Here is a 13,348-nt window from a genome sequence, read left to right as displayed (position 1 = left end):
GAAAAAAGGCCTTTGGGAATTCTTTAAACTTCACCTTCACTATAAATTGGAACGTGCACACGATGAGAAAGGTTACACACATAGTACTACATCACCAGCCTCTCTCTCACCCTGTGGCACCATTTGTGGCTTGAGACATTAGGTCTAATTGACAATAGGCAACGAACCTCACCTCGAGTCGAGTATCTCGTCTTCTAGAGTTTGTCCGTTCGCCCGCTCAGTGAATAAAATTGTGGAGCAGGCATAAGAAACGAAGTGACTTGAGGTCCGTAGTCCGCTCGCTTAGAGAGTAAAATTGTGGAGTGGACCCAAAAAACGAATTGTCTTGAGGTTCGCAGTCCACTCGCATGGCCGTTCGTTACCTGCTCGCTCAGACTGAGTCTGAGAGTAATGAACCCGTCCGTCTGCTCATCCCATCTCTAGTCATAATATACATGAGTATTAGTCATACTGAGAGGTATACAATGATATGATGGCTGGTTCAAAGCATCATTGTAAGTTTGTTTATAATTATATGAAAATATTCTGTTATGTATTTTTTCCTGCTAACAAGAACTTGTAAATACTTCCTCTCTCTATGACTGAGTATTGGAAAGATAGGCTTTGACCTAGACAGCTGAATCAACATCAGCAATGCAAATTTTTAAGAGTCTGTGTATATGTGTGTGCTTATATATATTGAAGGAAAATTTTAGCGATTGTAATCATTATGAAGGGTAATTTACGCGAACGTGAATTGCTCACCATTCATGTCAAATTGCTTAGATCATACCCTGATTTGTACAATTGGGTTTCTTCTCAGGTTTTTCACTCCTCAGCTTCCAGGGTAGTCCGCATCAAGTACTTACTCTTCTTGAATGTAAACAAGAAGCAATGGAGTGATGTTTACTTATTATGCTCTATAAAAGTTGAAGAAGAGCAAGCCTGCCCAGGCTAGCCATTTGTTCAAAGCTCTTAATAGATTCCTACCAACAACTGAAGAAACTCAGTGTAAATAATGAAGAATTTTTTTAGAAACAGCAAATGGTTACCTGGCAGGCAAGTGACACTTTGTTCCAGATGGAAAATAGGTCATATTTAAAAAGTATCTATTGCATTGTGGGTTTAAGAACTTTAAAACTCATTATCTCCGGAGAAGGTTTTCACACTGTGCCAAAGCACTCTTTTTGTACGAAACCTGAGTGACATACACGTCACTAAATTGGTAATTAAATCAAAACAACTTGACATATTTTGATAGTTCTTCATCAAATGAAGGAACCCTGTTTAGAAATTTTGGCAACTGCTGAAAATAAATGTACTGTCGCCATCGTAAAGGAATTTGACTGAACTGCTGACAGCGGGTCACTAGCACAGTGGTTCAGACTAAACTGCTGGCAGCGGCTTGCTGAAGATTTTCAGTTAAAGTCTGAGTTAAGCGAGGCAATAAAGAAGAAGAACAAAAAGTTATTATTGTGAGACTTCATGTTTTGTTTTACGACAGCTGTCTTTCTTTACTAAAGTAATCGCAATCTGTTTTTGATGTGTGGTTATTTTAACCGTCTCTAACGGTGTATTGTGTATTGATATTTGATATGTTTGAAAGCCAGCACCCACCATCACAGTTTTTACTACTTGGTATGACTTCTGCCCATATTCTGACAACTGCTGATTAAACGCTTTGTTTTACAGGCCCCAAGTCTTGAACCAACGGTTGTGCCTTCGGTTCAAATACCACAAAACACAAGCCTGATTGTTGAAGACATACTGAGTCCTGCAGGTTTGTTTGTTTAACTTTCATGTGCAGCACTTATTTTATGCTTTTGAAATTGAAAATAGACTGAAAGAACTGTATATTAGTCATGATGTGGTGGAATCTGGCGCTAGTCAGTTTTTGGGCATCTGGAACTATTGGTATCATCTTAAAATCTTGTTCATTTATCTTGCTTTTAATGAAAAAATAACCATCTACCTTGAATAGAAGTCACGTAGGTAAAATTAGAGAGAAAATGGCCAACAAAGTTTGTGACTTCCAAAGCTTGAGTGTCCTTGGAATCAGCTAATTTACATTTATTTTGTGCCTTTGATCAACCTTTTTACAGTTAAATCTACTCGGAAGTGTGTTTTTAAATAAACATGAAAGGTTTTGTGTTTAAAAAAAAAAAGATAAAAATTGCCCAACGAGCGGAAAAATGCTTGTTTCTTTTATTTTGTTACTTTGACGAGCTCTTGACTTCACCACGATGCTTCGCATGTATAGTTTTTAAATGTGAGAGAACTGAATTCGCTGTACAAAATCAATAATTAGTTGATAGTTTGTGTCTCTCATGTCATTATGACATGAAAAAAACTTTTGTTTTCTTTTTTCTTTATAATTTGAGTTTATCGTAAAGTAGAATTGATTTGTACTTCTGACTCATCTATTTTACTGTCTCTTGAAGTGTACTGGTACTGTAAATCATTCAGTTATGCCCTAAATGTTTCAGGATCAGCTCGTAACTCTGTAATCTATGATTAATTTTGATAATGGAGAAATTTATTACATATTGACAATTTTATTTCTATTTTCACCTTCAATTTACTAACCTGTTGGAGTTTTCTACTCTCACCTTTTTGCACTTAATAAGGAACCAGTACCTCTGTGGGGAAGTATGAATTACAATGGTAGGAGATGTTTGAAAATTGAAATTTTCTGATCAAATATGGAGATGAAAGTACATATTTTAGTATATCATAGCTCTGTTGTTGGCGGCAGCAACACTTAATAATAATAGATGGCATTTGTATGGTGCAAATTCCCGCTCAACAGCAATCTATACGCGCTTTACAATCTATATTATTACCCCAGCAGACCTGATAGCATTCTGAAACAATCTCAAATTCCTGGGAAGCATGCAGTGCAAGCTTTTTGAACAAGGGTCAGTGTGTCTCACCCAGGAGCACATTGTTGTGGACACTGTAACAACTTGGTTTAAAGTAAAATATAGTCTGTCATTTCAAACTGTTTGACTTAGTGTGCAATGTTCACAGGCACCGTGGGGTTGCATCTATGTCTTGAAGGAACAAGAAACGGCAGGCTGTGTTTGTTCTTGTTATGTAGCAACACGACCACTTCTCTTATGAAAGTTGTCGCCACCAACTTTGCTTGACATTGTTCTTTAAACTCTAACCCTCCCTTTGTTTTTTAAATTTTTTGTTCTATTTGTTTTACTGATTTAATTTAGAAATGTTTACCTTTAACCTGTTTATTTTTTACATGCCTTAGGGAGCATGATAATCTGCTTATGTTTAGAATAAAGAATTGCTGTTTTTTGGACCTTGGTTTCTAACTTGAAAAACCGTCTTAAGAATTTTTAATGATGGTAGCCCACTAATAAGAAGAGAAAATCATTGTGCATGACACCATATTGAAATTGCACATTGAGATTGATCTTCAAGCATTGTGATGCTGAATTTGGGCTTTTGTTCCATGATTGCCCAGAGAACGAATCCCCTTCATTGTCATCAGACCGCCTTAAATTCTGTGGTGATGGACTTGGGACAGCATCCAACTACACATTTTCTGAACAAGTAGGAAGTGTTGCTCTGTTGTGTAGTAGTGGAAGAGTTGGTTTTTGTCAAAATGTAGAATAGTTTTTTATTGGCATCTAAATATTGAAATATCTTTCAGGATAATCATGGCTTGGTTGAAATGAAAAGCAATGTCTGCAAACTATTGTTTTATGTGAAACACAACTCATCTGCATGGTTATTTTGTTTGAAATCGAAGCTGGAAATGGGACATCTTAGATGGGAGTTGCAGTTATTTCATCTGTTGTGGGAAATACAAGTGCCAAGTCTTTTTGGGAAGTGTACAGATCATCTTATATTTGTAATTAAGTGTAAAAGAAAAAACTGAATGTGCTGGATGCCCCCTCCATTTTGATGACTTTGTCAGTGGGAACATATCTGACAGATTGATCTACTTTTTGCTTTGTGGTTTCATTTAAATTCTTCATTTGTCTAACGAGTGTTGCATGTTTGAAAAAAATTGTTGGTGAGTACATTTAAAGAGCTTTTGAAGTTATTTTGTAATTAGTATTTAAGAAAATGTTCTTTCATCAGATCATTGTTGTGTATTTTGCTCTGTGAATTGTAATCTGGTTCATTTTAATTTTGAACAATCAAGTAATTCCTTTCATTTTATTTTGGTTTCTGTTAATGAAATATTGTCCAGAACAGTTTTGTCTCGTCTCATTTTTTTCTGAACATTTGTATATACGTGGCAGTTATTTAAAATCTCTTTGCAGGTTTCTTTTCCTTCAGAACTGGACACTTTACATGTGTGTAAATCTAATTATTTTGGCAGATTGGGACATGGAAAGAATGTTTGTTAAAAATGTTGCTGTATCTTTACATGAATAATATGTGTGCAATAGTGTCATAGCTTTTAATGCTGTAGTTATTACTTTTTCTTCAGTGCAAAATTTCACATGTTAAAAGAAAAGGTTGTCCTCATTATTAATATGATTGTTTTTGTCCTTGTGTTCACAGGTGTGTAGAAGTCAGCCACTCTTGTACTCAGTGGTGAACCCACCACCTCCTACATTGTCAGCAGTTCCCTCATCTATGAAGGCCTCTGTGCCTCCGTACTTGTCGTCTCTGTCAGAGTCTTCGTCATGTTCTCTGCCCTCGTCGCACCTTGGGACCCACTTGTCTAATAACTCAGATTCCTCATATCACGCAAATCCGACCGTCAACTCAGCAACATTCAAAGATGTGTTTCAAGATATTCGAAAAGGTGGAACTTGATGTTTTTGGCAAAAGCGAATAACTTTTTAAGCCACTGAAGAGGCAGACAATGGAATGGAGTGTTGCATAATGTTGTACACCGGATGTGTTTGTTCCGAGATACATCAAATTGTCCATATATTTGGATTTATTATTGTGACTTTGCTTGCCTGGGATATTTCTTTTTTGATATAACAAGTATTCCACTTTTCTGCCACTGGAAATAAAGGAGCAAGACACAATTCCGTGTGAAGTGATCATTGTGCGGAGTGGCCACCAGCTGTTGTATCTACTGCATAAATGCGACAGCATAACTCTTCAAATATAAGGAAGGCCTTGAATTTCTGTACTGAAAGTGCATTACTGCCTGCAAACGCCCTATACATTAATGAAGCTGGTATGTAGTGTCTTGATTCCTTTTATTTTTATTGCTTGTCATATTTGTCTCCAAAGTGCCCCTTTCTGGACCATATTTCTGTATTATGATTTTGTTCAAAGAGCAAATAGAGGGCTGCAGCATTGCTTGGTATGATATTAACTGCTCTCCTTGTGTGCATCGAATATATATGACAGCATTTGGCTTAATGTAGCCTGCATTAAACATGCGGTACCGACCAGTATATGAAGCCTTAAGGGTCTGATTTATGCTGAGTGTCACACACACTCATAGCCACCAAGCTAGCTGGTGAGGGGAGGGTATGGGAGTTTGGCCTTCTGAAGCCTTCATGAGAAAGCTGAGGGAGTAGAGGCTAAGTTCTGGAAAGGTGGTAGCTTCTTCAGACATTTGATCAACTATGACTGTTCATATGGCAGTGTAAATGTACATGTCTAGTGCAGGTGTTATGAGTTGCAGAACAAACTCTGTCACAAAACTGGCAGCTTAATACTGATCTATCATTTTGCTACGCATGTTATATTGAAAAAAGCATTCTCATATCTTATAATATCTTGGGGGAGGGGGTGTTGATGCTTGTCCTAAAAATATGCAATGGTAACTGTATCTCCAATTTTAATTCTTTTAATTGTCTAAGAGAGTGCAAGTCCTGCTTTGGAAGATTTATCTGTGGGTGGAGTCGTGATGTGGCCACCATCATCTTCATGTTGATAGGCTAGGCTGCTGTAAGTTGCCTTTCATAAAACAAAGTTATAATATTTAGTAATATAGCTACAGTTAAGCAGCCCTGATATGAGGATACTGTAGATTTGTTTGTTGTTTGCAGGTGTTTAGATCAACTGGTGATGTCACTGTAGTGTGCATACGTCTTGCGTAGGGATTCTGTTTTGTGTTACAGTAGACTTGACATCTACATACCTCTTTGCATGAATGGAGAAGGTCCATAATGTCCATCATTTATATATATTTTATTTGTGAAAGTTCGTCTCTTTGGTTGTCTAAAACTTCCAAACCACTTAACTTTCAAATTTGAAAAAATTAACAGTGGTTCAGAATCCTTTAAAGGGTGCACAGATATATTAAGGAGTCTGAAGTCACTGTAGTCTACAGCAGTTTAATTTTAAGTTTTTCATTAGTTTCTTTTAGATCTAATCTTGGGAAAGTCCATCTTCTAAGATGCCATTGTAAACAAATGAGGCTTCCACTCACTAGCAGTGCGCACTGTTTCCAAAATGACTTGACGATTGATTCTTTTAAGTCCATTCATTGAACGAGTGCCCAGCTAGTAGTTAATGATCTTCAGGATTCCTTATCTTAAATTTCTGTTGCCTTGATGGCAGTTGGCTTTGCTGCACTCTCATGGGGTGGTCTCTGATATGAAGAAACAGCTGTTTTTTTAATGTAGCATCTATCTCATATTTGATGCAGTGACCAGTTTTCTTAGCTACTGAATGTACCACATCAGTTCCACTCAGCTGTTTTCTTTTCTTTCCGAGGACCTTTCTTCAATTTGGCTGTCTATCTATCTGATGGCATATTTGTCGGACTTAAATATAATGCCTCTGTACATTTTTCCTCTTCAGTCAATGCCCTTGACTTCGGTATAGGTTTTAATCCCAGCAGTAACATTTATGAATGTAAAATTTGTGGGATTTTATAAGATCATTGAAGCTTTCCTCTTGGAGAAGAAGATTTCCCAGACCTCATTTGTTTAGTTGCGAGTGCTGTAAAACCTCCACTAAAACTAAAACTAAGACCTCATTTGTTCTTTGAACTGATATTGTGGCGGTTCTCGTGGTCTTGAAGTTATGGTGTTCGCCTCTCATTCATTTGGTCTCGGGTTTGTAATCTGACAACGACAGAAAATTTTCTTCTCTCAAATTTTCTCCTTTCATCGCCTTTCCTGCTCTCTAACCATGTTCTGTTGTCTGCTTTTGTCTCCACTTTCTGCCCCGTCCCCCACCTACTTCTGCCCCTCCCTTGGGCCCCAGGCTCTTTTGCAGCCTTTCTTCTGTCTTTCTACTGCTAATCCTTGGCACCTTCTCACTGTTGTCTTTCAGCCACATCCCTGATCTTATGGTATGTAAAATCTAACTCCTAGACTTCTCGGATAAGGATGAAAAATCTTTGAGGTCCCATATGCAAGTTGTTAGTTGCTCACGTTAAAAATCCCCTAGTGGTTCTAAAATCAATATATGAGTAGGCTCTGGCTGCCACATGGGCAAAATTAAAAATTTCCTATCAATTGAAAATATTTAATGTGTCCTGTGTGCTCATATATATGACCTGATGCAGTTGCGAGTGCTGTAAAATACTTACAAAAAAGGAATAAAAAACCAAATGATATTGTGTTGCAAGGAACAAATCTAAAAGAAAAACTAAGTGTAACAGTTACTGTTGCATCACTTTGGCATGAACATTTACGTGCTTGTAATTTTATATCTATGTCATATTGGAGATTAAGATAAGTCAGAAGTCTCACCTCTTAAATAACTTTACTGTGATGAAAGGGACACAAATCCCACACCCTACCTTACCATACAATCAATGGCTATGAGTCTCTGACATTACAGTATCTAGTTTGTGATATGTCTTTATCATACATCCAGAAAATATGTGGTTTTGTAGGGGAAACAAAATTGTGCTCTATGATAATACCATATATATATATATTCCTTTGTGATCTCTGTATTTGAAAGTTTGATTGAAATGGAAACATTTAAAAACTCTTGATATGAGGCATTCAACTGTACCGGTATGAAAGCTAAAAATTGTGCCACTTTTCCAATCGTTTTTTAAATTCGGGAAATATGGGTTTTTGCGAATTAAGTTTGTTTCTTGTTAATGTGAGACAGTTTATACCAATTTTTTAATGTATTTGGTGCTTTTCTTTGTATTTGCATTGCAATTATTTCTGAAAATTGTAGGACGTTCCCCCTACTCCTGTACAATGTATGCATATATATATATATATAACAAAACAGTATTTTTTAGATGTAACGTTTTTTTCAAATCAGACCTCAACTCTTGTGTCAATGCTACATCACAGAGAGTGACCAAAATGTAGCATTCCACAGATAAATATCCCTTAATGTTTAAAAGACTAATGCAGGGTGAGCATATGTTTAATACCAGTATTATTAATATGCTTCATGTTTGGTTAGCCAAAATTACAGCTTTGTTTATAAGCTTGTTAACTGCATAATGTTGCTCTGACCAGAAAAATGGATACCATATATATCATTTCGTAGATGACGCATGCGCTCCAAAGACGTAGGAAGACTCAAGAACCAAAATTTTGGTAGAAATCAAATCTTCACGGAATAAAACGCACTAAATAACCACTTACTATAGTCAAAATTCCTCATTGTATCGCTATTGAAATTAAAAATTAAAAGGTCTTTGATCTCATCGTAATTCATCTCACACTGCTCTCACATTTCATCTCCTCGTCCTTGTCATATATCTCATGGATAAGACGCAAGGCTCCTCTGAAGTCCTGATTTCAGGTCAAAAGCTGCGTCTTGTATGCAGTGATGTATGGCAGCTATGATTTTTCTTTTAGCTCACCCTGTTAAGCAACTTCAAGTAGAGTTGCTCATTTTTCTTGCATTAGTGACAATATGCTGTGTTTATGGGTTTGAGATGTGCTTAAAACATGTTATGCCATTATTCAAAGAGCAGCTGAATTGCTTTTCTGTAATTTTAACAGTCTGAATTTTGTTTTTTGTTACCCTCATTGAAACTCCCGATCGGTATGGGTCCTACGGTCTACAGGGGTCTCAACGTATGTGGGTTATCTATGACTAGTGGGTTCAACTTGTTTTTTGTCCTTCTGTTGTTTCTGTCTTTGCCATCATTAATTGATGATTATCAACCATGTCTATTCACTTTTCTTTAAATAAACTGAAATGTCTCAGTGTTCGTTGAAGGGAAGGGGCTACAAAAGTTGGGCTCTTTTTTCAATTTGCCATATGTACAAAGTTAGCTGTTATAGCTGTCTTCTTTGCTCCTTTTTTCCTATTAAAAATCTATCGTTTCTGTCTGCCCTCCTTCTTTTTTGTGTTTGTTACTCTCTTGTAACACCTCTAATCTTCAGCACTTATATGACCTTATTGTTTTGCAAGTGCCGTAAAACTTACTAAAACTAAAAAACATAACTTGTCTTCAGTGTAATTGAGGTCAATAGATAGGGATTTGAATGGATAGGATCATCATTCCTGGGCAACCGAGAGAAATATTTTCAGAAGGTTGCTTTCTTTCACTCTATTTTTACAGATAGCATGAACTGTCTCATTTCATAAGATTTTAGTACTAAAAATACTAAGGCTTCCACATTTTTTGACTATTAGGGTTCAAATTTCGCATAGTGTCTTTACAGCCATATTGCAATATTTTGTTAACATTATTATAAGCCTAGCTTTTAAAGTTTTTTTTTGAAGGGGGGTGTATATTTTTATACTCCTCCCCCCCCCCCAAATATTTCGTGTTTTTCTGATACAGTACACAAAATAATCTGCTAAAACAACACTATTTGATATGTGTAGTTTTCTTGTTGAGAAAAGTTTTGTATTGTAATAGTTGGTGATCTTACCAAATAGCAATTGAAACAAATTGCTTGAGAAATAAAAAAAGCTTTATGATTTTTTAAAGTCCCAAATTTTGAAGTAATAACCGTTACATAATATATCTCTCAGTTGTCCAATAATGATTTCATCACATTCAAATATCTAGCCATTTCCTATGAACATGCTGAACACAGTGATGACACAAAACATTGTATATATGGAGAATTTAAAGATATTGAAATTTCAGTAGCAAGAATTATACTAAGTAAATCAGGTCATTTTTCCTGAAGGGTAGAGCATATTTTGAGCATAGTTGGCATAGATAATTGCTGTATGGGTGCTTGCAGTTGAAATTCCTTCAGGAATGCTTTTGTGCGACCAGTGTTGCTTAAACTTTCATCTAATTTTTAAAAACAGACTTTACTACATGGATTCCACAGTGTTCAACAGTCTCCTTTTTTGTTATAAAAAGTGTACATATATTGTTTTGAAATACCTTTTGGTCTGTTGTTTTCATTTTTGGGGTCATGAGAAGCAAGAACGCTGTCCACGCCTTGTGATTGTTCAAATGAAACAAGCTAAAGCAATAAATGTGGGTTTGTCAAGAAACTATCTAAATCTTATTATTACTTATTTACTGCTCAATGTAAAACTCTTTTGTTATACATCTCTTTTCAAAAGAGCTATTGATGGAGTTTTACACTGAGCAGCCGATAAGAAGTCTGCAGGACCTTCTTGACACTTACTTGACATGATGCCCATTGTTTCTGAACCATATATGTGATGTGTAGCTTCATGCTCTTTTCTTGTGGTTTGAAAGTCTTTTGTTTGGAGAGACTACTGACAGTTCATTTTTTAATCATACTTAGGGATGAAATGTGAACTACACCAAGCAATATTGCCCAGTAGAAAGAAAAGTTTCTTTTATTAAACACATACTGAACGGTAAAATGTTTTATCGAAAACCCCCGAAAACCCATGAAATACCCCCAAAAAACAACCATATAAAGAATACATCTATCAGGCATTGGTCACCTCATGTTACTGTATAAAAATATATGTCAAGAAAAGCTTTGTGTTAAAAACTATTTTTTGTCACAACAAATGTTGGCTATTTTGCTAAAGTAGTTGTGGTTTTGGCGGTATGTTTGCACTTGACCTGGCCAGGTTTCTTGCCATGGTGGCTGGGTGTCTGCGACAGTTTCTGGCCATTCTGGTAGTGTACCAGGCTAGCTCCTTCCTTGGTGGTCTTCAGGAATGAAGAAAAGTGGCGTTCTTGTGTTTTTTAGGCATCTTCAGCCACTTCTCACTGCTCACAGCAAATTTGCCGAATTCCTTGCACAGGATATAATCCCCCAGGCCCAACAGGGATCTTTTGACTTCCTGGTATTGTCGGTTGACAAGGTCCTGAAGTGTGCGCACCTAGTCTGGCAATGTCTGCCCCTTTCAGCTGATCGCCTGTTTGAATATATGATTGATGCTTTCACAGTTATTGTTCGTTCAGTTCATCATAGCCTTGCTTTTCTGGCATGTAACGAAAATTCCCTGCAGTATGGTGCCAAGGTGGGTTTCAAAGTAACTAAACTTGCAAACAATGGATGGTTTTCCCTGCAATCCCTCAGAATCTCATCCCAGATGAGCTCATATGCTAACTGGTCTACAGCATCCAGCAGGCTCACAGCGCCAAACAGCCTGTTGATGATGGTGGATCTGCTCCTACTTTCGACTCCCATCTTGTCCTTATAGAAGCTTGTTTGCACTGTTCTTTAGATGATGAACACATCTTACCAACATAGCGGATGGCATAGCCTCAGCCATGGCAGCTCGCAAGGCCTTCTCCTCATCACTGCCAACTACCACATGAGAACTGGTTTCCCCCGACAGTCCAGCCAAGTGTTTGGAAAAAAAGACAAACGTTTTCTTGTCCAAGTTACCATGCAGAAAGATAGGTCCGATCATCAGTGGGTGGTCCTTCGTACTGCGGCGGGTAACAGCCAGGTTCTTGAAGACAGTCATTGTACATGAAGGTCCCCCAAGTTTTAAGTCTTGTCCACACCCAATATGGTAGACTTCGCACTTTTGGTCGGACCACAGAATTGCTTCAGGTCAGCGGTCAGCCACCTGCTCATCAGTGTACAGAATTGCACAAGGAACCTTGCCTGGTCTCCGGAACAGCAGGCGGATGAAAGCAGAGTCACACTGCATCTCCTCTGGCCTGGGGATCTGTTCGGCAAAGGTCCCTCTCCGAATGCAGTTTTGTTCTTCTTTTTTCCATTCTATGCTCTCACTTGCTTGAGATTCCGGGCACCGTCAGTGAGGTCTCCCAGGCTGTAGACTTCTGTGGCACTTCGATTTCAGCTGCTCCTTCATCTGCTGGTGCTCATGTGGCTTGAGGCATTGGTATTTGACACTGGTGGTGTCTTTTGCTCTGCCGTGAGATGCACTACGAGGGAATGTGCCCTTGTACTCGTACAGAGCCTGGCTGCAGGTCACAGCTCCCTCGACCCAGGTCACCCACTTCTCATAGCTGTTGTCCAAAGTGTAGTGTGTGTAATGTCTGTGCACTGTCAAGATGGATTCTGGCGATGGCTGTGGTTCAAGGGGCACGTAGATGATCGATTTGTCTTTTTGACGTTGTAGACAGTACTTGCTCTCTTTAAGGACTACCTTCATCATACTACAGTCAGGTTGCAGGAGGTAGAGGGTCTTGTTGGTTACTCCCTTGGAGTCCCGGGCGCAACAGTCATCCCAGTAGTGACTAAGTAATTTCTTGTTGCTTCTGCTCAGGTTCTGTTCATGGTTCACTGTGAAGAATTTGTTCTCCTTCTTTCCTCTTGGGACGTGGGATTATGGGGTTCTTGGCTGCTGCTGAGCAGGGCCACAGCTTCTGTCACTTCCATAAAGCAGGTGATTAGTTTTCAGTATTTTCTAGGGTTTTCAGTATTTTCTGGAGTTTTCGGGGATATCTGGGAATTTTTGGCGGGTTTTCGGTATATCGTCAGACCCCATGTGAAAGGTAGCATGGTACTCTTATGGATTTTGTGGGTTTTTGAATTTTGTTATTAGCTTTACTGCTTAATCAAATAGGATGTGATGTAGAGGATTGTTGCTTTACGGGGTGGTTGTCATCAAGGTTCTTGCTCATTCAAGGGATAGTTTGTCATTTCTAGAGTTATAATTAGTTTGTACTGGCACGCACTTGGTTGCTTTCCAACATTATTGTTAAATGCTAGTCTGTCTTTATGTTTGTATTTTTATTCACTCTTGATAATGCCAAGCTATCTCACCTTACTTGATCTGTTATTTTATGTAAAGTTCTCTTGTACAAAACTCCTCAATCTTTTATGAATAGGAAAGCAAGAATGTCTTTGAAGAAGGTGCTTGGAGTATGTCATTGTTAGGTTCTCATTATATTTGTTTTTCTCAATTTTCTTTGTAACAGTCTTGCTTTTATAGTGATTATCGAGTTGATTTGCGTCTTTTTACTCAAACTTAAAAAGACAATGTTCAAGCCGTTTCTGTGTGTTGCATTTTGTTTGGAATGAGGGTGAGTTGTGATTGCGGGAATTTTGTTTTATTTCTTGTGTGTGTGTGTGTGTGAGTGTGTGAGTGTGTGAGGGGGGGGGGGGGGGGGGGG

At 37.9% G+C, this 13,348-nt stretch overlaps 1 protein-coding gene across 3 annotated transcripts in view; it reads left to right on the top strand.

Moving 5' to 3' along the window:
• Positions 1-6,172, top strand: part of LOC101857232 (protein AF-17) — a 25,691-nt gene extending 19,519 nt beyond the window's left edge. For 2 of the 3 annotated variants that reach the window (XM_005092651.3, XM_005092652.3), the window contains 3 exons: positions 1,672-1,759; positions 3,461-3,549; positions 4,513-6,172. In XM_005092651.3, coding sequence (XP_005092708.1) covers positions 1,672-1,759; positions 3,461-3,549; positions 4,513-4,770 — 435 coding nt within the window. In that variant the 3' untranslated portion in view covers positions 4,771-6,172. The remainder of the gene's footprint in view (positions 1-1,671; positions 1,760-3,460; positions 3,550-4,512) is intronic. The other variant, XM_013079394.2, reaches the window with a different exon arrangement.
• Positions 6,173-13,348: the final 7,176 nt, after the last annotated feature.

This window comes from Aplysia californica, unplaced genomic scaffold, assembly GCF_000002075.1.
Source record: "Aplysia californica isolate F4 #8 unplaced genomic scaffold, AplCal3.0 scaffold00050, whole genome shotgun sequence".
Taxonomy (NCBI): Eukaryota; Metazoa; Mollusca; class Gastropoda; order Aplysiida; family Aplysiidae; genus Aplysia; species Aplysia californica.
This window is presented reverse-complemented; position numbering and strand designations above follow the sequence as displayed.